Here is a 27038-nt window from a genome sequence, read left to right on the forward strand (position 1 = left end):
CACAAGGTAAGACTTTGGGAAACTGAACAGAGATTGTCTGCTACAGGACAAAGAACTTTGAGTTCAACAAGTTCTGAAAAGGCATTTTCCAAGTGATTTACATTCATTTCAAGTTGATCACAAGGGAGATATTATTAACAATTACCTTTATCCAGCCTAATCAGAAAATGTAAACAAACACACAGGCTACTAGATGGAGAAACTAAATGAGAATGCAGTTAAATTAGCAAAGTAGCAAATTAACCCAGAGTGCACAACAGTCAGGTCCAAGAGGATTACACATAAAGAGCTCCAATGAGTTTCTTTATACTTGTTTTAAGAATTCTTTTCTAACTTCCAGGGAAAATAGCAGAGTAGGAGGACCCTATACTCATCTCAACCCCTGGATACAACTAGATAACACTTGCGTCAGAGCAAATAACCCAGAAAAGGACCCAAAGACTGGCCGAACAAACTCCATACCTAAATGTAGAGAAGAGGCCACAGCAAAGAGGGTAGGAAGGGTGAGGACATGGTGGAAACCTAAACCCCAGTTACCTAAAGGCCAGAGGGAGGGAGCCACAGGTGTGGAGAGGAGCAAGAAACAGACTAGCATACTGGGGAGCCTACAGGGGGAAGAGAAATCTCTGTGGCATTTGGCTTTGAGAATCAGAAGGGCCAAATTTTGTGAGTGCTTGCAATCAGCGGGACTTGGGAATCTGGAACTTTGAAGGCCAGTGGGCTTGGCTGGTGGGGAGTTGGCGGGGGGCCGGGGGTGGAGGGCAACAGGGGGCTGAGCCCCTGCCATTGAAGGGACAGCACAGCAAATGGCTGTGGAGATGCAGCCTGGGAGCAAGAGTTTAGGGGGTGCCTGGGGCTCACAAGAGGGACAGTTGGTTGCTGATCTTAGTTCACTAACAGACTACTCCAAGAACAGGGGAGCTGGCCAGTACCATTTTCCTCCCCTGCCCCTCATCATAAACACATAGCGTCCTGCAGGAACCAGCCCAGAGCTAGCACTCACTATCTAACCTGCTTACACTGCACCCACTCCCTCCAGCCAGGCCTGCCTCAGTCCTGGTGCTGCAGATCCTCTCCCCCCAGAAGACCAAGGCAAATCTTGCCAACACTGCATCTCCCAACCTCCCATAGAGGATGCATGTACCTTGTTAAAACTGCACCCCTAGCCCACGCATGCTTTGTGGATGGTAAGGCCGGTCCACATCTCCATGAAAGCTGCTCATCCCCTGTGGAGGAGGACCAGCGCCACCTAGTTAAAAATGCACCTCCCACCCACTACTTTCAAAAGCAAGAGACTTAGCTGACTTTCCTAACACAGAGAAACAGACATAGAGACATAGGCAAAATGAGGATACAGGAGTATGTCACAAATGAAAGAACAGGACAAAACACCAAGAGATCTAAGTGAAATGGATGGATATAAGTAACATGCCTGATAGAGAACTTAAAGTATTAATCATAAAGATATCCACTGGACTTCAGAAAAGAGTGGAGGACATCAGTAAGATCCTTAAGAAAGAGAAAGAATACAAAGAACCAATCAGAGATGAAGAACACAATAAATGAAATTAAAAATACACTTGATGAAATAAATAACAGACTAGAAGAAGCAGAGAAATGGATTAATGAACTCGAGGACAGTAACAGAAAGTAATCAAACTGTACAAATCAAAGAAGAAATAATTATGCAAAATGAGAACAGACTCAGGGAACTTAGTGACTCCATCAAACATAATAACATGTGCATTATAGGGAACCCAGAAGGAGAAGAAAGAGAAAAGGAAGCAGAAAATTTATTTGATGAAAAAATAGCTGAAAACTTCCCTGATCTGGAGAAGGAAACAGATGTCTAGATCATGGACGCACAGAGTCCCCCAACAAAATCAACCAAAAGAGGTCCTCGCCAAGACACATAGTAAATAAAATGGCAAAAAGTAGTACTAAAGAAAGAAAAATAAAAATAGCAATAGCGAAGAAGACAGTTACATATTTAAGGGAAAGCCCAGAAGGCTATCAGTAGATTTTTCAGCAGAAACTTTGCAGGCCAGAGAGTGGAATGATATATTTAAAGTGCTGAAAGGGAAAAATCTACAGCCAAGAATACTTTATCCAGCAAGGCTATCATTTAGAGCAAAAGAGGAAAAAAGAAAAAAAGAGAGGGAGCAAGAGAAAGAATGAGACAAACCAAGAAGCTGACTCTTAACTATAGAGAACTGGTAGTTACTAGAGGAGAGGTGGGGGGGGGGAGGGTGAAACAGGTGATGGGGATTAAGGAGTACACTTGTCTTGATAAGCATTGGGTGATGTATGGAATTGTACACCTGAAACTAACATAACACTGTGTGTTAACTATACTGGAATTAAAATTTCCAAAAAAAAAAAAAAAAAGAGGGAGAGAGAGAGAGAGAGAGAGAACTATTTTCTAGTAAGTCATGTAGAAAATATAGATCGCGATTTTAGATATCTAGCTAATAAATATCATAGTAGATTTGTGGCTCATTTCTCTTTGTGTGGATCAGTTCTTAATTTTGCTGGACAATCAGAGCAAGAAAAACCAAAGAGACCAATATGGGCTGTGGTTTCCTCATATGTAAAGTAGAGGTAAATATAGGTGGGCTTCTAACATGAAAGGTACTGAATGAATACATTTTGATTATTTAGATTTATACTGCCAAAAGGGGCTATAAACTGCTTACAAACCATAATTTTATTATATTTCCCTGATTAACTCATTCAACAAATGATTTTTAGTATTAATATATGACAAGTACTGTTTTGGGCATAAGAATTAAGCAGTGAACAAAACTAACAAAAATCTTTGCCCTCATGGAGCTTGAACATAATCACAGTGTAATTAAGTTAACATGATCTAGAGGACTGAGTTGGCTTATTTTATTTTTTCCTAGTTAATATTTTTAGGAATAAGTTACCCTTTTCATTTTTTTTCAGTTGGTCTGGCTTTATTCTTTATCTTAATATTTAGACTGCTTCTTAAAGAAAAATTACATCTGATTTATTAATAATAATCAAGTATCAGTAAGTAGTTCAAACATGCATAATATACTTGAAAATTGTACACACTGAAAATTTATTCTGGAAATAATTCAAAAATGGATAAAAGTATTTCACCAAAAGGATATTCATGACAGTTTTATTAGGGCATGCTTTATTTTTTTAATTCACATTTAAGTTTTTCTACAATGACTGTGCAGCGCTTTTGTTAGAAAAAGAATATTTTAAAATTTTAAGCATATTTCCTTATATGTCTATAGAAAATTAAGTCACAAATAAATAAATACAAAACTTGCTTTTAACATAATATTTTCTTGAACCTAGAAGTCTAGCTTTAACCTAGATAAATGGTGCAATTAGTTGAGACCTCTGACTGAAAAATGAGGACATTTCTTAAAGCAATGGACTGGAGAAAAAGCTTTTTGTGAAATAATTCGTTGGGTAATCAAGCTTTAACTTAGTCCTCTCTGATGTGCATTATAATATATTTTTATATGAAAGAACCATAATCTGTAGAAAGCAAGTTTTCTGTTGCTTAAATTGAAATACCATTACATCAGTGACAACTGTCCTAAATTGAAGAATTGCGCTGGATGAATAATTAAACCCTTCACTGTTAACACTCCCCTGAAAGGAGCAGCTGAGGAACTTTTTAAAAAATGAAGTCACGTAAGTACAAAGATGCAGATTCACATATCCCATCTGACTGTCTTCAGAAATTTAAAAGTAAACTACTATTGAAAGTCAGTCTAGTGTTTGTAGGTATAGATCTCGCTTTAAAAAACTGAACTAAAATAAAAGACACAGAAAGGCTTAGCCATTGAAACCTGTCAGTGAATTGGGCCCAAAGTCAGCCCCCTTTTTGTGAGTGCACTGTTCTGTGAGTTGCTATGCATTAGGTTTGAGATTATTGGTACATGAAGGATTAACAGAATACACCGTGTTTCTACATGCCCAGAAATGTGGGCCTTGGTAACAAGAAATATTTGGGTTCTTTTATTTTTAGCAAGTTATATTAGACTGAAGAAAATTTTCTCTAAATTTCATTTCAGTTTAGAGTTTGGTTCACTGGTTGCTAATATCTGGATTTTTTTTTTAAACGGAACTTTAAGAAACTCCATTTCTTTTTGCAAAGGTATATTAAGCTCTAATTATGGGTACAGTCACTGATTTCATCAGCACAAATAATTGCTATTGTAGTATAAAAAACTACTACCTGGACCTTTTAGGATTATGATTCTATAAATCTAGTGCTCTTTAGGTTCTTACCTCATGTTAGAGTGTGTTCTCTAAGTATTTTGTATTCAACAAATACTTCCTGAACATCTACTCCAGACTACTATGAACACTTAGGCACTGTGTGGTAGGCATTTGGAATTTGAAAAGAAGTAAGATAGACAAGATCCTTGCCCTTTGGAAAAGAGATTAAAAATAAATGGATTATGTAGGTCTTGATGCATGGTTTTTTTAAGGATTTTATTTATTTATTTGAGAGAGAGAGAGCACTCATGCATGAGTGGGGGGAGGGGCAGAGCGAGAGGGAGAAGCGGACCCCCCCCACTGAGCAGGAAGCCTAGAGAGGGGCTTTATCCCGGTACCCTGAGATCACGACCTAAGTCAGCAGATGCTTAACCAACTGACTGATGCATGTTTTAGAGGAAACAAATAGGGAGCTGAGCAGAGAAAAAGAGAGAAGAGAATATACTTTAGATGGGACAGTCAAAGAGATGAAATGTAAGCTAAGACTTGCAGTCTAAGAAGGCGTCCAGGGGGGAGTAAGGATGGGTGGAAGGAAGACAGGAAGAGAAGGGAAAGTATCCCACATAGAACAAAAGTCCTAAATGAAACAAAGTTCATTGTGTTCAATCGACTCAAAGAAGATTGGAAAGAGGTAAGGTTAGCCTCCTCTATGTCGTGAAGGCCTTCAGTTTAAGATTAGGGACCCTCATCTCAAAAATGAAAATTCACATGAAATTTTGTGTACAATTTTAGGGCTTTTCAAAGAATAACATTCATACCTGATTTGTCCTTAGTAGAAAAGACCCAGACCACTTCATGTGAGTGAAACACTTTCCTTCGTTCAAAGCCTCCCCGCAGACACCTGGAGACAATCTCTCTACTGGAGAGCCCAGCAGGCTGCCCTCAATTCCCCAATATACAGGCACAAGCGCCAATGAACAACAGAAGGAAGTTTTAATTGACAGCGTAGAAAAATTCAAAGATGTTTCTCTTCACCAAGCAAGTTATGGTTTCTCAGTAACTTCATAATGTCTGACCATGAGTATTCCCACATGACACATAGGGTCCTGGTTCAAGATTTTTTCATCTTTCCTCAGTGAGATGCTCCCACCCTGTTCTTTTTGTCCTGTTATCCAGAGGCAGACCCTAACATGCAGGCCTCCGTTCTTCATGTGGACCTCTCCACAATCTCCTGTGCACTTAAATGTATATTGGCTGAGGATGTACAGAAGTCCTCATCCAGGCACATCAGCATGTCACTGTATGTGGAGATAAGACTCCAGAGTGAGGCTGCTCATCCTCAAGAGTGAAGCCACCCAACATGTTCAGTGCTAAGTCTGCCCCCACCCAAATCTGTTTCTTCTGCTAGCTCCTGGGACTAGCCTTCAAGTTCCTCAAGCAAATTTGAGGACTGGGAAGTGCCAAGTTCAGAATCCTTCCTCTGGCCACAGAGTGTTACACATACATCCTGACTCATTTTCTTAATACCTACAAACTCCTGAGACCACTAAAATTACCAGCTTTTAAATCTTATTATAGCAAATATCAATAATATGAAAACAACATGAGATTTTCCTGCACCAATCGGTAGCTGAGTCATTTCAAGTCAATATTCTGGGAAAATAAAGTATTCTGAACAAGTCCTTTAAGATTTGCAGTAATGGAACTAATGAATAAATAGCATTTCATTGACTATGCACTCAGGCATGGACTCCCTCTCCTAATACAAGACTTCGACTTCTAATATGTCATCGTGGTGCCAGTATAGGCTGAATTGTATCTCCCAAAAAGATATGTCGATGTCCTATCCCCAGTACCTGTGAGTGTGACTTTATGTGGAAATGGTGTCTTTGTAGAGATATTCAAGTTCAAATGCGGTCATCCTGGACTAGGGTGAACTTTAACCCAATGACTGGGGTCCTTATGGGAAGAGGGAAATTTGGACAGAAACACCCAGAAGACAAGGTCAGGAAAGACAGAGGTAGAGATTAGAGTCACGCGTCCACAAGGCACGAACACCAAGGATCGCCGCAACCACAGAGGCGAGGAAAGCAACATGGAACAGATACTCCCCCAGAGCCTCCAGAAGAAACCACCCTGGCTGACAACTTGATTTTGGACTTCTGGCTTCCTGAACCGTGACAGAAAACATCTCTGCTGTTTGAAGCCACCATGTTTGGGGCACCCGTGATGGCAGCCCTAGGAAGCTAAAACAGGTGCCAGTGGCTTTGTACAAAGGGAGGGCCAAACAGGGTATCTTCTTCATTATACTATGCGTAATGTCATTTGAAAAAAGAGAACCAAAAAATCTAACAAAATAGGAAGGCTAAATCCAGCTGATAGTCATTTTAATGCTTGAACTTCTATAATTCTGACTCTTAAACTAGAAAAATTGTGTAGTCAAGCAATCATCCACACAAGGACCAACTTACTAATGTAAGAACTCTCCAAAATGTGGCAAGGTAGCCTTACAGTCTGGGTTAGGAAACCTTCACCTGTGCTCCTTGATGAAATATCATATTGATATTTCTTTATACCAAAGGAAATTTTTGGCCTAAATTTTCCATCCTGCCTATCAAAATCAAGTTCAACAAAATTGCATGTATTGTATAAACATGGCTTTACTGTTCATATAATTGTGGGGTTTTTTTTCAGAAACTAAATATTTAAAATCCTTTAAACAAGAGAAATGTTCATTTCCCTTCTAGGATACATATATTTCTAGTGTAAATTTTTTAAACAAAGGAAAACAATATAGATCTTTTCAACAAATGTATTTTAACCTTGAACCAAATAGAAGCAATTTAGTATTTTCTTGGAAAGACATGCTCATATAAAACAGAAAAAGAAAAACAATGGAAATGGTTTAAAACAAAGAGCTTGCTTGGTTTAAGACAAATATAAATAAAGCAAAACAGAAAAGGTCTCACCCCCTACCAAACACCACAGAAAAATGTCAACATAGCAGAAAATGTCAAAAGAGAAAAAAATTTAACCTTCTCTAATTCCATTCATTTCTCACAGACTTCAAGAATCTTTCCTTTTTAAATAAAAATTGTCTTATTTTTTTCATTGCAAGAAAGAATATAAATCAATCTGGCACTGCCCTAAAACCAGACTGACACTAAACAGGAGCAACAAAAAAATGATCTTCCCTTTCCTAGCGCTGCCTTTCCTTCAAGGGCCTTAGAGCATCAAAAACAGAGACTACCTACAATCTGAGGCTATTCGCTAGAGAACAAAACAAGGGGAATTTAAGTCCACCCTTCTCTTTGCTCAGGGCAACAGAGCTGAGTGAAAGGACTGCCATTTTCACAGACCCAGGGGTGCCCTTCCCCTCACATAATCTTTGCAGCATCTCAACAGAATGGTTCAGAGCTGACCTCAGGAGTGAGTGGGTGGAGCCAATATGACTTCATTGCTTACTAGCCATGTCACCTTGGCAAGTTATTTAACTTCTGAAGCCTTAGATTTCTCACCTATTGAACAAGACAATAATATTCCCAGGGTCATAAAATAATGCAAGTCCTTGGCATGTAATAAGGAACTCAACAAATCATATATCTATTGTTAATTATATAAGTTTAGGATATGGAAAGTGAAAGTTTAAACCTTTCTTCTGGGTCTCTCCTCTACAACTATGTTCATATATTTGTTACCCACTCTACCTCCTGACATTCTTATCTATTTTGTCTTAGCTATTATATTAAACAGCTAAAATTCCAGTTATGAGGTCAGATGTCGTTGAGAGAAGAGTTCCTTAGGCTGATAGAGATTTACCTTCCAATTTCCAACAAACAGTGAGAGACATTCAGGCCTCTACATTGATGCTGTATCAGTGGCCTCAAGAAGGCACTAATGTGAGTGAGGAGAGAGTGAATTAGAGACACAACTGGAGCCTTCATTATGCCCATCATTAGATAAACATCCGGGGAGTTAGTGGCTAGACGAGTGTCCTTTCTGCCAAAACACTGGTGCTTTTTTTAAGATTTATTTTTTTATTTCAGAAAGAGAGCGAGAGAGAGAGCTCATGAGCAGGGGCAGGGGCAGAAGGAAAGGGAGAGAATCTCAAGCATTCTCCCTGCTGAGTGCAGAGCCTGACATGGGGCTTGATCTCAGGACCCTGAGATCGTGACCTAAGCTGAAACCAAGAGTCAGACACTCAACCAACTGAGCCACCCAGGCACCCAACACCGGTGCTTTTTGACCGAAGAGCCAAAAGTCTCAGGCCGGACTGCTAGTCCTTAGTTCTTTAGGCACTAAGCCTCAAGAATGTACATTGAATTGAAGCTACAAGGTCACCCATGTCCAACACAAGGGAAGCAAGTTGATTCTGGGTACTTCTCTCGAATGTCAACTAGTGTGTCAACAACCTTGTGATGGAGTCGTTGGGCCAAGTATCAACTTCCCTTAGTACAAATAGTCCTCTGAGTATTTGACCCATTATATGAAGGCATCAATTGTATAAGAGTTTCTTATATTAAGTCACAGTACTACAGAGCTGGTACTGCCATGGCCAACTGGGACTTAACCTTACAGGGGCCCCTGACAAACCACATAGAATGCACCTCAGGATTAGTATTTAAAATCATAGCCCAGCTGACATCACCCAGAGAGATGGAGATGGGAAAATGAGATGAGGAATAGTAAGTTCTCCTATAAGGTCAGGGTATCAAAGGGAGTGAGCTGGGCAGAGAGGAGGTGGTGATCTCAGAAGGATACTTGAAATTGAGATTATAGAGTGTTATGTCGTAGTTCTTACATTGGCCCTTTTATTGTAGGACAGCTTCTTCCCCTTTCCTGATGAGGAAAGAAAGCCCAATTAAAGTAACTATTGGCTCCTCTCTGTGCCTCAAATCACTCTACCCCTGTGCAGATTAAATGGTTTATAAGAGCAACCCATGCTTGACTCAGCTCCACCCTTCCTCCTTTTGGAAGCACCTCCTCCAGAGAGCGCCAAGTTCTCCTCTGCCCTCTGTGCTGTAAGGTATGCAGGGCTACCCCATGGTAGGAGGAAGGGGCGGAAGAGAGGCCTGCTCCCACACAGTGTTGCTCAGGACAAGGTGAGAAATTTGCCTGATTCTTGGGTTCAAAATTGGAAGTTCATGGCTTATGAACCTAAAACTCCCTGAGGGAGGTAAGAATTGCTGCTGAGCATTTGAAACTCAAAGCTGACCTTATTCTAGAATATATGCCTCTTTGAAGTGGTAGAATCAGCAGTTTACAAAAAATGTTCCTTAATTAAGGAGAACAAACTTAAGAGTCAAATGTGAGTGAACCTAAAGCCCATAGGGGAAAGACCCTTCTTCTCCTAGTGACTGATTTAAAGGGCTAAACAGGACTGTGCTGAAGCTGAAAGGTGGAAGAGAATGTACCATCCAAACAATCATCCACTCTTCCCTGAGGACCTGGATGCCGGCACGGAATTTAGGGAAGAACACGGTGCTAGAGTAAAACAAAGATTCCACTTGTGCCTTTGCCACTTGCTTGTGAGCTTCTTTAAAGCTCATTTTCTCATCTATAAAATGTGTCAGTAGCACCGAACTTGCTAGGATAGTATGAAGATTAGAAATGTGTGTGTAGGGGCGCCTGGGTGGCTCAGTTGGTTAAGCGACTGCCTTCAGCTCAGGTCATGATCCTCGAGTCCCGAGATCGAGTCCCACATCGGGCTCCCTGCTCGGCGGGGGGTCTGCTTCTCCCTCTGACCCTTCCCCTCTCATGCTCTCTGTCTCCCATTCTCTCTCTCAGATAAATAAATAAAATCTTAAAAAAAAAAATGTGTGTGTAGATGTATTGCAGCACCTTATGTTGACAAAGTTCTCATATGATAAATGGAAGCTGGAAGAAGATGCCTGCTTATAAAATGGGCAAAGTGATAGGGAGGGATTGAAAATGATCACATCCTGATTTAAACCTATGCCAAGAAAAGAGAAATACAGGAAACTTGCTTCAGTTGTGTATCATTTGCTTCCTCTGGTTATTCACAACATAGAGAAGTTTAGTTCAGTCCTGGAGACACAAGCCAGCTTCCTATGGACAATGTGGGGAAAGCCAGGCCTCCTGAAAGAAGAGGAAGTTGCTTTTGTGGACCTTGATAGATAAGCATCAAGGAGTTAACTGAGAGTTTTCAGGTTAGAGCAGATCTGAGAATATACCTCGCATTAATTTAAAATCCAAACATGATAAAATGTGGACTTAACTGAACACTTCATTTTTATTTTCTGAATCATTATTAACAGATATCCCTGAGTCTTCACTGAAAAATACTCACAAGCCATATAAAGATGTTTTCAAATGTGCTCAGCTAAACAAAAGCATGTTTAAGCTAAATTATTCCAATCTTTGATAATCCTCATGTCCTAATATTTCTCTATTTTAAACTTAAATTAGAAATTTCAATAATGTACTGAGATAAAATGTTAAACAATATAGTAACCATGTAGAAAATGAATATTGTCATAAAAACAAGAAGAATATTGATTTTTTTCAATAAATATTGATTGCATGCCAAACAAGCACACTGATCTTGATATAAGAGATACAGCACATAGGCCCTTCTTCTGGTTTCTCCTTGATGCTAGAGGGAAGATCCAATTTCAAACCAATTTGTTCAAGACTCAAAGACTGTTTGGAGAGCTGTGGCAAGTTACAGAGTTCCATCAAGGAGTCAGTCTGCTCTGGCATATACAGAATGACCTCTCCTTTTAGAGACTTGGATTTAATAATAATAGTTCTACTTTTAGGTTTTTGTAAGTTGCCTCCAAACTCTGTACCTCAGGATCTTGGTCTGAAAGATGGGTAGATTAAGCATCAGAGACAGAATATTTTACAAAGAATAATTTTTAATTAGATTGCAAAAGCAACCAAACAACCAAAAAGCAAACTACTGAAAGTGTTCAACCTCATGCCTTAAAGAAGAGTTATATTATGAAGAGAATTGGTTTAATTCATGCTATTCCCATCTGCCTTTTAACAAGTTTAAAAAGCTCCTTAATACATTTGATATTTTCTTGTCAAAGCATCATTTCTGTTTGTTTTCTACTCTACTGACACTAAATGGGTGACAGATATTTCTTTTCTGCCAAACTAGAGAAGAAAATTCACTAGGTACATTTTGTTTTCCTCTGGGTATCTCTAAAGTTTACTTAAGTAAACTTTATCTCCACATTTACTTTAATGAATCCCTTTTCAAGGATTTTCTCTGAGACCATGACCACAGCTTTTCCCAAGGATACCACCATTGGCTATCTGTCAGTTACAAAGTAAACCCTTTTGAGTTTGCTCAGGTTGTACACGTATATAGCCAAGGATCTCTGAGATCTTTGCTGACATACACAACCACTAAGCAGATATAACATGTGAAAATTCAAATTGACCTAAAAGATAAATTGAGAATATTTCTTCTTTATGAAAGGAATTGCTATAGGTCTTCTCCTGCCAACTCTGATGCATATCACCAAACACATCTTTAAAAAAAAATTATTAAATACTATGTGTAAGTTCACTCTGTTAGGTCCATTAAAGAATGAATGACTGCTCCCCAAAAATGTACAACTGATTTGGGTACAGCTACATAAATGACTAACTATAACTCAGAAATTTTAAACCAATTACAAATAGGGGTTTAGACAACACGTTGTAAACATGGAGAAAAGAGAATAATACATTCTGGTTGAAATACTAGTAAAAACTTGGAAATTATCTTTCAGCTAAGCAGTAACATACCAGAAACATTTTTGATAAATGGCACAACATGCTGTCTTGGTGGCCTGTTCTGGTCCCCTCCAATCCCCTTTACTGCCTTGGTTGATGCACCCAAACCCTAGTTTCTATGGAGTGCTTTAGCTCAGAGTTCACTCTACTGATCTCTGGAAGAGGGCCTGTGATTGAAACTAACTTTACGCCACTTATCCCATTGTCAATGCCAGTAATTGATTGGATGGGGGTACAAAAGCCCCACTGCCGTGTCCCAAGGTGGGACAGTATTTGTGGTGGAATTCACATTCCAGAATTCCCCATCATATCATGACGACACTAGACTCTTCTGAAACTACCAGGGATTGGATTTTTCCATATCTCTTTCCTCTTCCCGATACTCTCTTTCTCAGATTTTACTCAAAGGAGCTACAGGCCTCGGCTCTTCCAGCTAAAACCAGGAAAGTATACCTGGGAAGGGTGCTAATGATGCTTGCTGGACCAAACAAGAGTGGCAAAATGTAAAGCTGAATTAAGCAAAATTTATCAATATGGAGGTCCTCTCCTGTGAATCAAAATCTAGTGTCCTGGCAAGAGTGCCAGTCCCAAGCACACTTGGGAAAGTGCTGGCTTCCATCAAATGAACAGCACTGGCAGAAGTGCCCTGGCAGAGCACGGAAAGGAATCAAAGGCTCAGGGGAGTGGGCTTGTTAGAATGAATCTATTATGCAAATCCCCCAAACTTACAACAGACTGCTTCTTGGAAGGCCCAGAGGACTCTCCTTTCCTTGGTGGACCTAGCTACTGGTCTGGTGGCCAGGAGGGACGGTTAGGGCGGATCCTGAGGGCAGCAAGCCTTGTCCTGCAAGGTACACCTCTCCACCCTCTCCAAGGGTGCATTACAAAGGGATACCTGGTGAGTGTGGCCAGATGCACGAAGTCTGAAAGACAGTAGAGGTCACCTTTCCCTTAAAAACATTTAAAATATACGGAAAATAAGTAGAAAATAATACAAGGGAATTTAAATCCTTCCAAGAAAATCAGTGAGACTAAAGAAATAAGTCTGAATTAATCAGAGCTACCCTCTCATCCTTAGAGAAGGGCAACAACAATGGACAACGATCCAATTCAGAGGTTTTGGCGTCAGGGCCAATTCAAGACCTACATCACCCAGTCTCTTCCCTTTAGCCCAGCGATCTCGGAGTGGGAGACTAGGGACTTAGCACATATACACAAGACTCTGGAAGCAGCACAGAGCTGAACCTCTCCATAGCTGTGAAAGCTCTTAGCCATCAGGACGGAAAACACTGTAGATGGCATGAAGTGTACCATAACAAGAGCAATTATAGCAAGAGTGATTACAGCCTCAAGGATCAGTGCTTCTGTCATTCTGTCACAGAAGGAGCATGTGGAGTCATTGACGCATGGTGTGTTGGGAAGGAACATAATGTTGGCCCCAGAGAAAGGGGCTCTGTATCCGTGAAAAATATGGCCCTTCTCCTAACAACATCCGTCACCTTTGCTTATGCCCAAAGTGTTGTTACTGTTACTTTTTTCCGAATATATTTTAGACTTTCATTTCAAGATATCACACACACACACACACATCTCCCATCAACCCTATTATAGCACTTGCTGAGACATATGAGAAGAGTGAGGGGCAAGATAGCATTGGGAAAAGTAAAAAAAGAGCAGAGCCAACCCAGACTGGTTCTCATTATTAACCCAGAGTTCACTCAGAATGGAATCCAAGGAGCAAGAATATTTGCAAAAGCTAGTTGTTAGTTGTCCTCATAACATAAATCTCTTGAAGTAAACTCTGTCCAACTGGAGATAATATTAAATCAGTACAATATATACAAAATAAAGTGCTCATTATACTGCACATGCTAGCAGCCCCACTCCAAACACCATGCAAGATCTGCATGTCCTGGATTTATCATTAAAACTGAAAGTTAATAATTTATATTTGAAACCCACTGTGCACATTGTCTCTAAAAAAATAAAACAAAGAAATCTGGTTTGATTTAATCTGTCTCATTCCTAGATTCGCTTGTTACAGCAAAGCAGCCACAAGATAGCACCACAATCCTTTGTGATTATATGCTGACCATCGAACCTCTCTGAGCTATAAGTTTGTCATCTGAAAGATAATTTTTTCTCTACTAATCAGCTACCCTGTTATCTGACATTCGCCGTCTCTCAGTCATCAATGCCAGCATGATGCTATTAGCAATGTTTGCAGCCCTAGATCCTGAAGATGGATCACATCTCAGAGTTGTGGGTGATTTTTTTTTTCCTCAAGAAAATTCCAACATTTTTCTCGGAACTTCATTTCCATACCTATCTTTTTGGATCAGAGTCAGTGCTTTTCTCCTTGAATGTCCTTTGGCACAGCTGATTAGCTAGAACCTGCTCTAATTTTAAAAAATGGCCTTAATGTCAAGATAGTTTTGAATCTCTATCAATGTCTTTTAGAATTTATTTCCTTTAATGCCTCCTTTTCAGAACCCATGACTCAATTCAAATTAGCTTAAAAACTAAAACATTTACTTCTATTCCTCATAACAGTAAAAGACCAAATATCCAGGAAAAAAAATCTTCCCTTTTAAATACCCTTCTAATGCATACCTGGTCAATGAGAAAGCTAAGGAAATTCACAAGCCCAAACCACAAAAAAAGCACAAATCTAGAGAGCTGAGCCTGCGCTAACACTACAATTTCTCTGAGCCTGCGCTAACACTACAATTTCTCTAAGGACATGGGTCAGTCCCTGGAAGTTTTTGGTTTAGCTGAACATAACGAGGTGAGAAGACAAAACCAAGCCCTCTCATCATGTGGGAAGATGAAACCAGATAAATGACCTCCAAAAGTCAACACTCTCAATGGGTAAAGTTAAAAATCAAGCAAACATAAACACAAAGGGAGCAGGTAAGAAAATGTACCTATCTCAGCCTTGGCTGGTAAAAGGGGTTGGGTAGAGGAAATGCCTCCTAAGAATTCAAAACCACAAACTCACACTCATGCGAACTTGGGGCTGGAATTCACATTTCCAGTGAGGCCACAACGTCCCAAACTGAAAATTCCGGCGTTGGTGGTATAGTGGTGAGCATAGCTGCCTTCCAAAATGAAAATTCCGTTTGCTCCTGACTGGCAGTTCCTCCAGGCATCTGACAGAACTATCTACGTCCTCTATGAAGAGAAACATTCTCCCTGTAGGCCACTTAAAATTCCCAAGATTAAACTCAGCCAAATGGGAACTAAAGATCTGAGATCCTAGGGTTTGAGGGATTAAATGGCAGTCTGTGGGGCAGCCAGTGATTCTGGCCTTGGGTTTCTAAAGAGTGAGAAGAAAGGGAAATAAACCTGAGATCCCCACAAAGACCCACACTTACCATCAAACTATAGGATAGAAGAAAATCTGCCTACTTGAGGCAAAATCTCAAAGGAAACTAAAATAATATCTGTTCCCTCCATGGCTCAGAGTGAGTGGAAACTAAAATACAGAAATCCATAGACTTTAGGGATACAAATAAAATTTACTTAGAAGAAATAATGGAAGAGCCGACTATATTTACTATATTTACTCTGCAAAAAATAACATATCTAAACATCTAAACAAAGAGAAGTGCAAGACTCACATGAGTAAAACTATAAAGCATTCTTGAAAAAACACAAAAATAAACCTGAATGAATGGAAAGACACTGATGAGTTCTTAGCTTAGAATATTCAACATCATAAAGATGTCTATTTTCCTGAGGGAAATTTATAAATTTAAAACAGTCCTAATAAAATACCATCATATTGTTCTTAAGTTACAAGTTGATTTTTTAGCCTATTTGTCAAAATGATTAAAAAGAAAAGCCAGGAAAACCTTGTGAAAGAAAAACAATGTGAGAAAGATAACCAAATTTTAGAACATGTTATAAAGTCACTCTAAGTAAAACAGTGTAGTATTGATGCATAAATAGGCAGACTAATGAAACAATTTAGTATATCAGGATATAGACCAAAAGGAATATGAAATCTCAATATATAATGAAGGCATCATCTGAAATCAGAGAGAGAAAGAACTTCTAATAAGTGTGAGACAACCAAATAACAAATGGTAAAAAGATAAAATTGAATACATTCTTCAGATCATAGACCAGGATAAATGATAAATTGATCAATCTCTAAATATGAATAACACTTCTAATGTGGATATATATAAATATATATATATTCTATGTAATGTGGAGAATATTTGTACACACACATACATATCTATGTATGTGTGTGTATACATATATATAGATACATGTACGCACCAGCTTTCACTGAAAGCTTCTTTGGTAAGTGAATTGGTCCAGATGAACCACTACAAAATGTTAAAATTCACCACCTACTGAAATACTTGTGATGGTCTGATGATACAGTACATAAAGTATTACTTTTTTTTTTCCAGATTTTATTTATTTATTTAACAGAGAGAGAGCACACAAGCAGGGGGAGAGGCAGGCAGAGGGAGAAGCAGGCTCCCCACTGAGTAAGGAGCCCGATGTGGGGCCCCATCCCAGGACCCTGGGATCATGACGTGAGCCGAAGGCAGACACTTAATGACTGAGCCACCCAGGCACCCCAAGTACATAAAGTATTACCAATTAACAATATTAAACAATGAACCCTCAAAAAATCAATGATGAGGTGAAGAGAATGATGAAAACTATATCTTCTAATTCATTGTGCTTACCTGAGGATGGTTAGATATGTAGGATGCTTTTCCAATATTAGGTTGTAGGATACTGGAAATGTGTATATTAATGGTGTAATAAATTAGCACTTTACCTACTAAAGAGAACAAGCATTTTCAAGCACATTAGAAGCATGACTTATATACAGAACATATGGCTGGCATGCAGCAGTCACACAAAGGATGCTAATAAATCTAATTGCAATTCATTGTTGACTACTAATTAGTGAAATTCCCAAAGTAGTTTTCTTTAAATACTTAGATGCAAATACCATTTATATGGAAGAGAACTACAACTACATTGTTAAAATTTTTCCTAGCTAAGCTTTTATTATTATAAAACAAACTTTTTTACTTTCTCTTCCTTTCCTGAGAAAATCAATCCCAATTACTAACATTTTATAAATTCTACTGCTACTCAGGAGCGCCTGGGTGGCAGTCGGTTAAGCAGCTGCCTTGGGCTCAGGTCATGATCTCAGGGGCTTGGGGCTGAGTAGCCTCAAGTTGGGCTCCCTGCTCGGCGGGGAGCCTGCTTCTCCCTGTCCCTCTGCCTGCCACACCCCCTGCTTGTGCTCTCTCTCTCTGTGTGTGTCAAATAAATAAATAAAAACTTTAAAAAAAATTCTACTGCCACTCATAATACATCATAGGTTGTAATAATCACTTTCTTATGACTTAAACAAAGATTCAAATTAATTCAAAAGTGAGTTAGAGAGATTGCCCAGAGTGGTCCAAAGAAGCTTTCAAGAGAAAAAGAAATTCAAATAGAATCCTGCCATGATCCTAACCAAATAAGACCCAAAAAAGAACCAGATGAACCCAAGGAAGTGAAAAAAGATAAGCCACCCTTTCTCACAGAGTCCACAGTAATTAGATCTAGATAGAATGCAGATCAGGATATTTCTGTGTCAACAAAAAGATATAGCAAGCAACCACTAGTTCATTTGTTGGGATTTTGAATAGCTTTCCACATCAAGATCAAAAAGATTCATGTTTAAATGTTTCAGTGCTCATCTTGTCATTACTAGTAATGCCTTCATCTTGAAACCAAATTTTCCCCTAGTACAAGCCAGCTGTTGTCTCCCTGCTTAGAACTGTAATTTGTTAACATTAGAATTACTAACCGTTGGGTGCCTGGGTGGCTCAGTCAGTTAAGCGACTGCCTTCGGTTCAGGTCATGATCCTGGAGTCCCAGGATCGAGTCCCGCATCGGGCTCCCTGCTCGGCAGGGAGTCTGCTTCGTCCTCTGACCCTATCCCCTCTCAGGTGTTCTCTCTCTCTCATTCTCTCTCTCTCAAATAAATAAATAAAATCTTTAAAAAAAAAAAAAAGAATTACTAACCCTTGAAATTAGAGGTTATAGACAGCTCATACACTAGGAGAAATCTCTCAGTGTTTCAGCAGACTTTTCTAATCTTTTAAAGTAATCCTCCTTATTATGGCTTTCTGAATTTCATAAAATCTATTGTCCTTGCTTGGAGCTTTGGCAGGTGGAAAACCTCCCCGAAACTGCACAGAAGACTCCTGAGAAGAAGCAAAGAAGGGTGAGCTTGAATAAAGCATAGAAAACTATGACTAATGAAGCCAATAACAGTGTTCCATTATACAAGAGAACTGTTAAAATTCATTAGAAACTTGTAGAATAGCAAGCATTGAAGGCACTTAAGCCCAGCGCTCCTTTCTATACCCTTACAACTCTATAAATCCCACCCCCTTTAATAAACTGAGGCTCTCAGGTTCAGATCTTCAGGCTTTTCTTCCACTCCCCCCATTGCTCTTTCTACAATATGTGTATCAACTTGTCTTTTTGGCTCCTTTCTCATGCTGTCTCTTCTATCCATCCCTCCATTTCTGTTTAACCCTGCTCTAATCCCAGTCTGAGACTCTGTACTTCTCCCAAATGTCCCATAAATTACAGCTAAAGATATAAAGAAAAGTTACAATGATGATCACTTTTTGTATCAAATCAGATGGTGACTCTCATTTGCAAAAAGCATAGTACATGTCCTCCAGATAATGCTGCAAAGGAAATTGGACATACCAATTTTTTAAATCTGAAAACCTTGATTGAATTCAGAAATCTTGGCTCCACAACTTTTTTTTGAAAGTGCCCCTATTTTTGGCATATGTATTCAAGCTACCATCACTGTGGAGCCGGAACCAGGAACCTAGATTCGTCGCTGACCCTGCTGGAGATTTGCGCACTGCAGCTGAGAAGGGGCTGCCCCGCTACCTCTACCTGCGCTAAAGACAAAACTAACTCTATAGGGGCGCCTGGGGGGCTCAGTCATTAAGCGTCTGCCTTCAGCTCAGGTCAGGATCCCAGGGTCCTGGGATTGAGCTCCACATCGAGCCCTGCATCGGGCTCCCTGCTCAGCGGGGAGCCTGCTTCTCCCTCTCCCACTCCCCCTGCTTGTGTTCCCTCTCTCGCTGTGTCTCTCTCTGTCCAATAAATAAATAAAATCCAAAAAAAACCACAAAAAACAAAACTAACTCTATACTGTACTAACTCTATGGAGCAGCTGTTTCCGGGGCTGCTGGATCCAAGGTCACTGTTGAGGAACCTGAAGTTATCTCCCACTACCAGAGCCAGAAGCAGAACAGTGTCTCTCTTCTTGCCACCTTCTAATTTTGCTTTAGTACCTCCCCACTGACAGCCATCTATCTGACACCTAACCCTCAAGGGGTTCTAGAAAGCACTTTTGATCTTTCTGGAAACAGCAGAGCATGGGAAAGAGAGGGGTTGCAATCCAGTACTAGCCAACAAGTACCTGGTACACTTACAGATTTTAACAAGAAAAAACAGGTAGGAATGATACGATTTAAGCAAGCTCCTATCTTAATAGCACTGGGTTGATACAAGTATATATAGTTTCAAGAAAAAAAATTTAGAGAACAATACATAGTAAAACAGGCTGTTGACTCTAGTTAGCTTTTAGAGTCTGTTTAGAAAAATACATAAAAGCCAAGTTCATGCTGTATATTGTTAAATCAATCTTCAGAGTTAAAGGGATTTTCTAATGTGGAACTTCACTTCTTAGTGAAATAAGAATTTGAAGCATTTATTATTTATTTATCCACTCAACATCATTTAGGTACCCACTCAACACTTTGATAAGGGAAGGGCTACATGAATTGTTCTAACTTTGGTGGATAATGCACGAGGGCATCATCTGCAGCTTCACAATTGAAAGAGATAGTCTCCTAATAAAGAATTAGAGCATACTATAATGAATGTCGCATAACAGCTGTCTGTACAAAACACAATGGGGGCAGAGAGATGGGTTAAGAGAGAACATTTGAGGGCAGACAAAATAGCATATGCAAAGCCTCAGATGCATGAAAACAATTGGTATGTTTGGGAAATGCTACCCAAGTGTTTCACAATATCAGTTTTACCTTGTAATTTTCCTGCATCTAAAACCCTACAGTATTGTCCCTTCACTCCAAAAGGAATCCCAAAGTCCTTACAAGGCCCTGCATGATCTGGACCCTGGCTACCACTTAGATCTCACCTTCTCCTACACTGGCTTTCTTGCTTTTCCCTCTGCCCAGAACTCTCCACCCCAGTTATCTGCCTGCCTTACTCCTTCACTTCAGTTAGGTTGCTGCTTAATATCACCTCATCTCATCAAAGAGGCCCTCCATGAACTTCTCACTTTGACTTTTCTTAATGGTATTTATCTCTAGCTGAATTATATACTTATACTTTTATATTTAAATATTTATATATATTTATATACTTACATGCTATATTACTTATCTATTATTTGCCCCCCACCCCCACATGCACATGGGGGCAAGAACATTGCTTTATTCACTGCTGCACTTCAGCACCTAGAACAGCCAAGTACATAGCTGATAATAATTATTTGCAAAATGAACTAATAAATAACTGAATGAACAACTGAATTGACAGGTAGGAGAAAAAGGTAAAGAGCTGGATAGAGTACCCTGGTGGGAAAACAGAATGTAATATGAGGGAATCGGGCTCTGGTATTTGAGGTCCGAGAAGGGCCAGCCAAATGAGTGAATACGTGGTAGGGTGAAAGAGAGCCCCAGTCACTTTTTCCAGGGTCTGAATTTTGCCCACCGTTGGCCCTTTGGCACATCAGTTTGGCTTTTAAATCCAATAGGAAATGCTTTTGGTATACTTAAGAGACTTGCAAGAAAGAAACTACATCATCACACTTCACACTTAAGCCTTAAAAATAAAATCCAAGATATTTGCTCCCAAATACTGTGGCCAGGATAAATTATGCTAGAGATAAAAATATCACAGAACTCTGGTTGAACGGCTACCTTGTGAAATCCTATGCCCATCCTCCCTTCCCAATCACTGTCTCCCACAATAATCACAGGGAGATCTCCTAGAGATACATGTAGTGAACAAGTGATCAGTTCCAAAGGGGGGCGGGGGGGGGGAAGGCAGGACAAAAATTAGAATGATGACAAAGCAAGTAAAATTAACACCAGAAAGACAAAAAAACCTTGGAACCCAAGTCAGCCTGGCAAGCCCAAGCAACAGCTCCACTCAAACAGCTGCTGTTCCCTGGTGTGTTTTGAGGGGGATGGAGAGCACTGTGCCTTTGTCCTTCCCAAAGAACCTCTCCCAAACGACACACTTGCTTAGGCTCCTCTCTAGCCCTCGCCCAACACTCTCTCGTTCCCTCCCTCTGTCTCCCTAACCTTAGTCCAAGCTTGTTTATCCTGGTGCCTTGCCAAGAACAAGATGTAAATTCCACGTAAACAGGAAACAGGACACTGAAGTTCCTCCTTGACCTAAAGAGTTGGCTTCCCTGGCTTAGTTAACAGGAGTACTAGTGCATAGATTTTCTAAATTTATTTAAAAACATAAGACATTTAGCAGAGAACGTCAGGGAATCTAGATTGGGAGGCAGGATACCTTCTGCTGCCCTAGAAGGGTTTCATAAATTGGTTGAACAACTTGTCTTGCTAAAATCATTATAATAATGTGCATTATTTATATAGATAAGCACAGATAAAAGTGAAATTAAAACACCATTAATTAATTTCACCATGTTCTGTTTGGTTTTGCTGTGCTTTATAGCTCTTGAGAATGAAAGGCCTGGGGAGGAGAATGAAGAATGAAGAAAGTTTATTAAAAATAATGAATAATTTTTCTGGTTCTAGTGAAAGTCTCCAATTCTCTGCCTGCTGCCAAATGAAATGAGGCACACAAGACCAAAGAATTACCCCTATAATTGAGTTGCTAGATTTAGCCAATAAAAATATAGCAAATAAACATTTAAATTTAACTGGACGTTCTACGCCTATCAGTGCCAAAATTACCTTTGTAATGTTACTGCCATCCTATGTGGGAGACAGGATACAGCTACAATAAAAAGATTACTTTTGCAGGTCATGGCCACTGTTTGCAATTTATCTATTTAATACTGTTTTCCCAGATGGTCAAATGAGATCGTCTTATAACTTTAAGTTTGGGGACAGATACTTGGCTTCAATCTTTTGGATTGCCATACATGTCTTTCTCCTGTGGAAATACAGTTTTGGCTCCTGTGGATATTAAAATGTATAAAATCATCCTTAAAAATAAACTGAGATAAAAATAAGTGATCTTCCATTATCCAAGCTTATTATAGGATCTCTGGGATCCATATGTTGATTCTAAAGATAATTTTCAGAAGCCATATCCATACATAAATTTACACTGGCAACATTTATTTCTTCCTGCTGTAATGCTTTAAAATTCAAATGCAAAGAGACCATCTTTAAATTATCTTGCCTTATGAGTGATATCCTCTGTTAAGGCTTAAATTTACCTCCAGCCCACATAGATCCAGTGCTCACAGAGTTTGCTGCTATGAATTTTAATAGCTGGAATGAAGAATAGTGGCATAGAGCTTTGAGAAATCACTTGTGCTGAAAAAAACAGCCTCACATCAGTTTAGATATCCTTTCTGAACATTTAGTTTCAAAAGAGGGAGATTTACAGAGGAACCAATTGCAGACTCAGACTCAAGAAGAAGTAACAGGCATGAGTCAATATACCTATAGCAAGTAGCCTGTGTTTTGTCACCTGAAATCAAGAATGGCCTTGGGGAAAACTGTGTGGTGCTTCCCAGTAAAGCTGGAGTTAAAGGGAGTTGGGGTGGTGTGTCCCTTTGTAAAGAAATTTCAAAATTTATGCTAGTCTCTGTGGAAATAAGTAATAGACATCAGGTGAAAAAGTTAACCATGCAATTTCTAGGTATCAAATGAGAGGTTATTATACCAAAAATGGTAAAAATGGTTTTCTATCCTCACTTACAGTGGAACAGAGCACATAGGCCTTGTCTGTGACATGAGAGAAGTTGGTTAAATGATAGGAATTTCCCAGCAGGGAGGACTTGTAGATTGTGGAAGGGGTTAAGAAGTTAAGCTGTCAGGGTTTCATTAGTGAAAGCATTTTGGAATCTATATTCACTCATGTATTGGTTACTTCTATTTTTTAGAGTGATAAATAGGAAAATGTACTTGATCACTAGCCCAGTGCCTATTGCCAATGCTCTTCCCAGTAACCAATGCATTCCCCAATTAAGGGACAGGTAACAAGAGTTCATCTTCATGGATTATGGGGCACCTGGGTTCATCTTCATGGACTCTTGGGGCACCTGGGTGGCTCAGTTGGTTAAGCATCTGCCTTCAGCTCAGGTTATGATCCCAGGGTCCTGGGATTGAGCCCCAAATCGGGCTCCCTGCTCTGTGGGGAGCCTGCTTCTCCCTCCCCTGCTCCCCCTGCTTGTGCTCTCTCTCTCTCTCTTTCTGTCAAATAAATAAATAAAATCTTAAAAAAAAACCATATTAACCCAAAATAAATAGAAACAATAAATTAATAAAAGAGCAGATATCAATGAAGTAGACAGCAAGGAATACAGAAAATCAATTAAAGTACCAATAAAGAATGGAGAAAGGATATCCCTTTCAACAAATGGTGCTAGCACAACTAGATATTCATATTTAAAAAAAAAGAAACTTTAACCAATCCCAATCTCACTTAATACACAGAAATTAATTCAGATAAATCAAGGACCTAATGTAAAGCTAAGACTACAAAGCAAGTAGAAAGAAACAATACCTGCTAAACGTTAGGGAAGGCAAACTCTTCTTAGGACACAAAAGCATTAACCACCAAAGAAATAAATGATCATAATTTTATAATTTCATAGTAAAAACTGTTATCATGAAAGGACACAACTAATACAATTAAACAGAGAGCCACAGACTGGAAGAAAATATACACCATACATGCATCTGACAAAGGACTTGTATCCAGAATGTATAAAAAACACAACTAAATAATAAGAAAACCTACCCAACTAAAAAATGGGTGAAGCGGCAGGGAGGGCGGGCGTGCGGGTGCGCGCCACAGGGAGGGCAGTGGGGCGATGGAGCCTCCTGGGGAGGGTGCGAGCCTGTGGCGGTGAGAGGCGTTCTCTCCACTGCGGAACAGAGCTCAACGTGCAGGTCGTGGGGCCGCGTCCCTGCCACGTTCCAGTAACTGCAGGCTGAATCATCAGGCTTCCCCGGCACTTTCCGTTCTTTGGGGCCGGCCCCCCGAGGGTCTCACTAAGCTTTTTCGGTCTGGCACGTGGTGTGAGGGGCGGCACACGCCTCTTCAAGGCCAGGGTCTTCAGCGGGTTTTTCTAATTTTAGGCGGAGTTGGAAGGACACTGTTTTTCTTCCCCACGTGGTCTGGATGTGTGGTTGGTGACCTTGCCCCCAGATGCTGAGGTGCCTGAATCCCTGGTGCAGGCCATTACTGAGCGGTAGTTGGAGTAGGCTGTGCCTTTTCAAGCAGTATCTATTTACAATGAAGTTGCAGTCTCCAGAATTCCAGTCACTGTTCACAGCAGGATTGAAGAGTCTGACAGAATTATTTGTCAAAGAAAATCATGAATTAAGAATAGCAGGAGGAGCAGTGAGGGATTTATTAAATGGAGTAAAGCCTCAAGATGTGGATTTTGCTACCACTGCTACCCCTGCTCAAATGAAGGACATGTTTCAGGCTGCGGGTATTCGTATGATAAACAACAAAGGAGAAAAGCATGGAACAATTACTGCCAGGCTTCATGAAGAAAATTTTGAAATTACTACACTGTGGGGATTGATGTTGTCACTGATGGAAGACATGCTGAGGTAGAATTCACAACTGATTGGCAGAAAGATGCTGAACGCAGAGATCTCACTATAAATTCTGTGTTTTTAGGTTTTGATGGTAACTTATTTGACTACTTCAATGGTTATGAAGATTTAAAAAATAAGAAAGTTAGGTTTGTTGGACATGCTAAACAGAGGATACAAGAAGATTATCTTCGAATTTTACGATATTTCCGGTTTTACGGGAGAATTGTAGACAAACCTGGTGACCATGATCCTGCGACTTTGGAAGCAATTGCAGAAAATGCAAAAGGCTTAGCTGGAATATCAGGAGAGAGGATTTGGGTGGAATTGAAAAAAATTCTTGTTGGTAACCATGTAAATCATTTGATTCACCTCCTCCATGATCTTGATATGGCTCCTTACATAGGCTTACCTACTAGTGCAAGTTTAGAAGAATTTAATGAAGTTAGTAAAAATGCTGATGGTTTTTCACCAAAGCCAATGACTCTCTTGGCCTCATTATGCAAAGTACAGGATGATGTCACAAAATTGGATTTGAGGTTGAAGATTTCAAAAGAAGAGAAGAACCTTGGTATATTCATAGTTAAAAACAGGAAAGATTTAGTTAAAGCAACGGATAGTTCAGAGCCACTGAAACCCTATCAAGACTTCATTATAGATTCTAGGGAATCTGACGCAATGACCCACGTGTGTGAACTCCTGAAGTACCAGGGAGAGCGGGGTCTTCTGCAGCAGATGCAGCAGTGGTGCATTCCTCCATTTCCTGTGAGTGGCCATGACATCAGAAAAGTGGGCACTTCTTCAGGAAAAGAAATTGGGGCTCTGTTGCAGCAGTTGCGAGAACAGTGGGAAAAAAGCGGCTACCAAATGGAGAAAGACGAACTCCTAAGTTACATAAAGAAGAGCGAAAATTGATGAGAGCTGGCACTAAATAGCAGAAAATTGGGGGCAAGGCTAGGTTTTCTTCTCTCCCTCTCAGTGAGATTTAAGAGACTTGAATGAAAGCCAGCTTGGAGGACCTTCTCAGATCAACAGAGGTCTTTGTGAGTTTCTGGCAGTAAACTCAAGTCTACCTCCTCTTAAATCTCATTTATATCCTTGAACCTTCTGCTGCTTCTGGAATAGTTCCTGCTGTGAATAGTATAGTTGACTTCCCCTGTCTAGGGTTTAATTTTTTTTTTTTCCCAGTGTAGCGCATTACTGATCTTAAAAAGTGGTAACTATCTTTAAGAAAAAAGTGTTTGTTTGCTATTGAAATAACTACATTATTTTATCAATGTCTTTAAGTGTTAGTTCTTACTTGAATTTAACACATTTAAATGAATTTAATTTCAACACAAAATAAACTTGTGTTGAAATTAGTTGACGGAATATCCTGTATAAAATTATGAAGACCAGGTATGTCCTGGGTGGCTGGCATTCATACACCTGAAACTTGTTCTAGCAAGCTCTAAGTTTTAGTATGTAGTTGATACCTTCCTTTGTCATAATGATTTCTTTATGCATGCGAAGCCTGAGAAAGACTGGCTTGACAGTTACTCTTGAACCTTTAATAAACATTCCCTTTGGAATTGGAAAAAAAAAAAATGGGTGAAGCACTTGCAGAAACACAATCAAACAGAGTGTATAAGAATGATACAATAGGAACATGAAAAGTTGTTCATTAGGCAACAGGGAAATGTAAATTAAAACTATAATAAGATGCCACTTCACATCCAATAAGATGACAAAAAGACCTACACCACTAAATGCTAGTGAGGATTCACAGCAAATACAGTTCTTATACATTGTTGGTGGGAATGCAAAATAATATCACCAATTATGGAAAAAACTGTTTAGCACTTTGTGCTACAGTTGCAGATACACCTACCCTACAACCCAACAATTTCAATTCTAGATATTTCCTCAATAGAAATGAAAGTATATGCCCAGAAAAAGACTTGGTAAAGGAAAGTTCATAGCAACTTATTTATACCAGCCCCCAAAACCTGGCAGGAATCCAAATAAAATATCATTCAACAATAAATATGAACAAATTGCGGATGCATTCAACATCAGTGAATCACAAAAATATTATATTACACAAAAGAAGCCAGGCACAAAAGAATTCTTTATAAAACTCAAGAACTAGCAATGCTAATCTTTGATGACTGGAGTCAGAATGGTGATTGTCTATGGTGGGTAAGAATGGACTGTATGGGACCACAAAACTAC

The 27038-nt window shown here is 39.5% G+C and overlaps 1 protein-coding gene across 1 annotated transcript; it reads left to right on the forward strand.

Moving 5' to 3' along the window:
- Positions 1–24096: 24096 nt before the first annotated feature.
- LOC118021035 (CCA tRNA nucleotidyltransferase 1, mitochondrial-like) lies at positions 24097–26425 on the forward strand. The gene is given in 2 exon segments (XM_035021024.1): positions 24097–24801; positions 24804–26425. Coding segments are annotated over 2 exon segments (1311 nt in total). The 5' UTR covers positions 24097–24426; the 3' UTR covers positions 25740–26425.
- Positions 26426–27038: the final 613 nt, after the last annotated feature.

Source organism: Mirounga leonina, unplaced genomic scaffold (assembly GCF_011800145.1).
Source record: "Mirounga leonina isolate KUSES-001 unplaced genomic scaffold, KU_Mleo_1.0 Mir_174, whole genome shotgun sequence".
In the NCBI taxonomy this organism is placed as follows: domain Eukaryota; kingdom Metazoa; phylum Chordata; class Mammalia; order Carnivora; family Phocidae; genus Mirounga; species Mirounga leonina.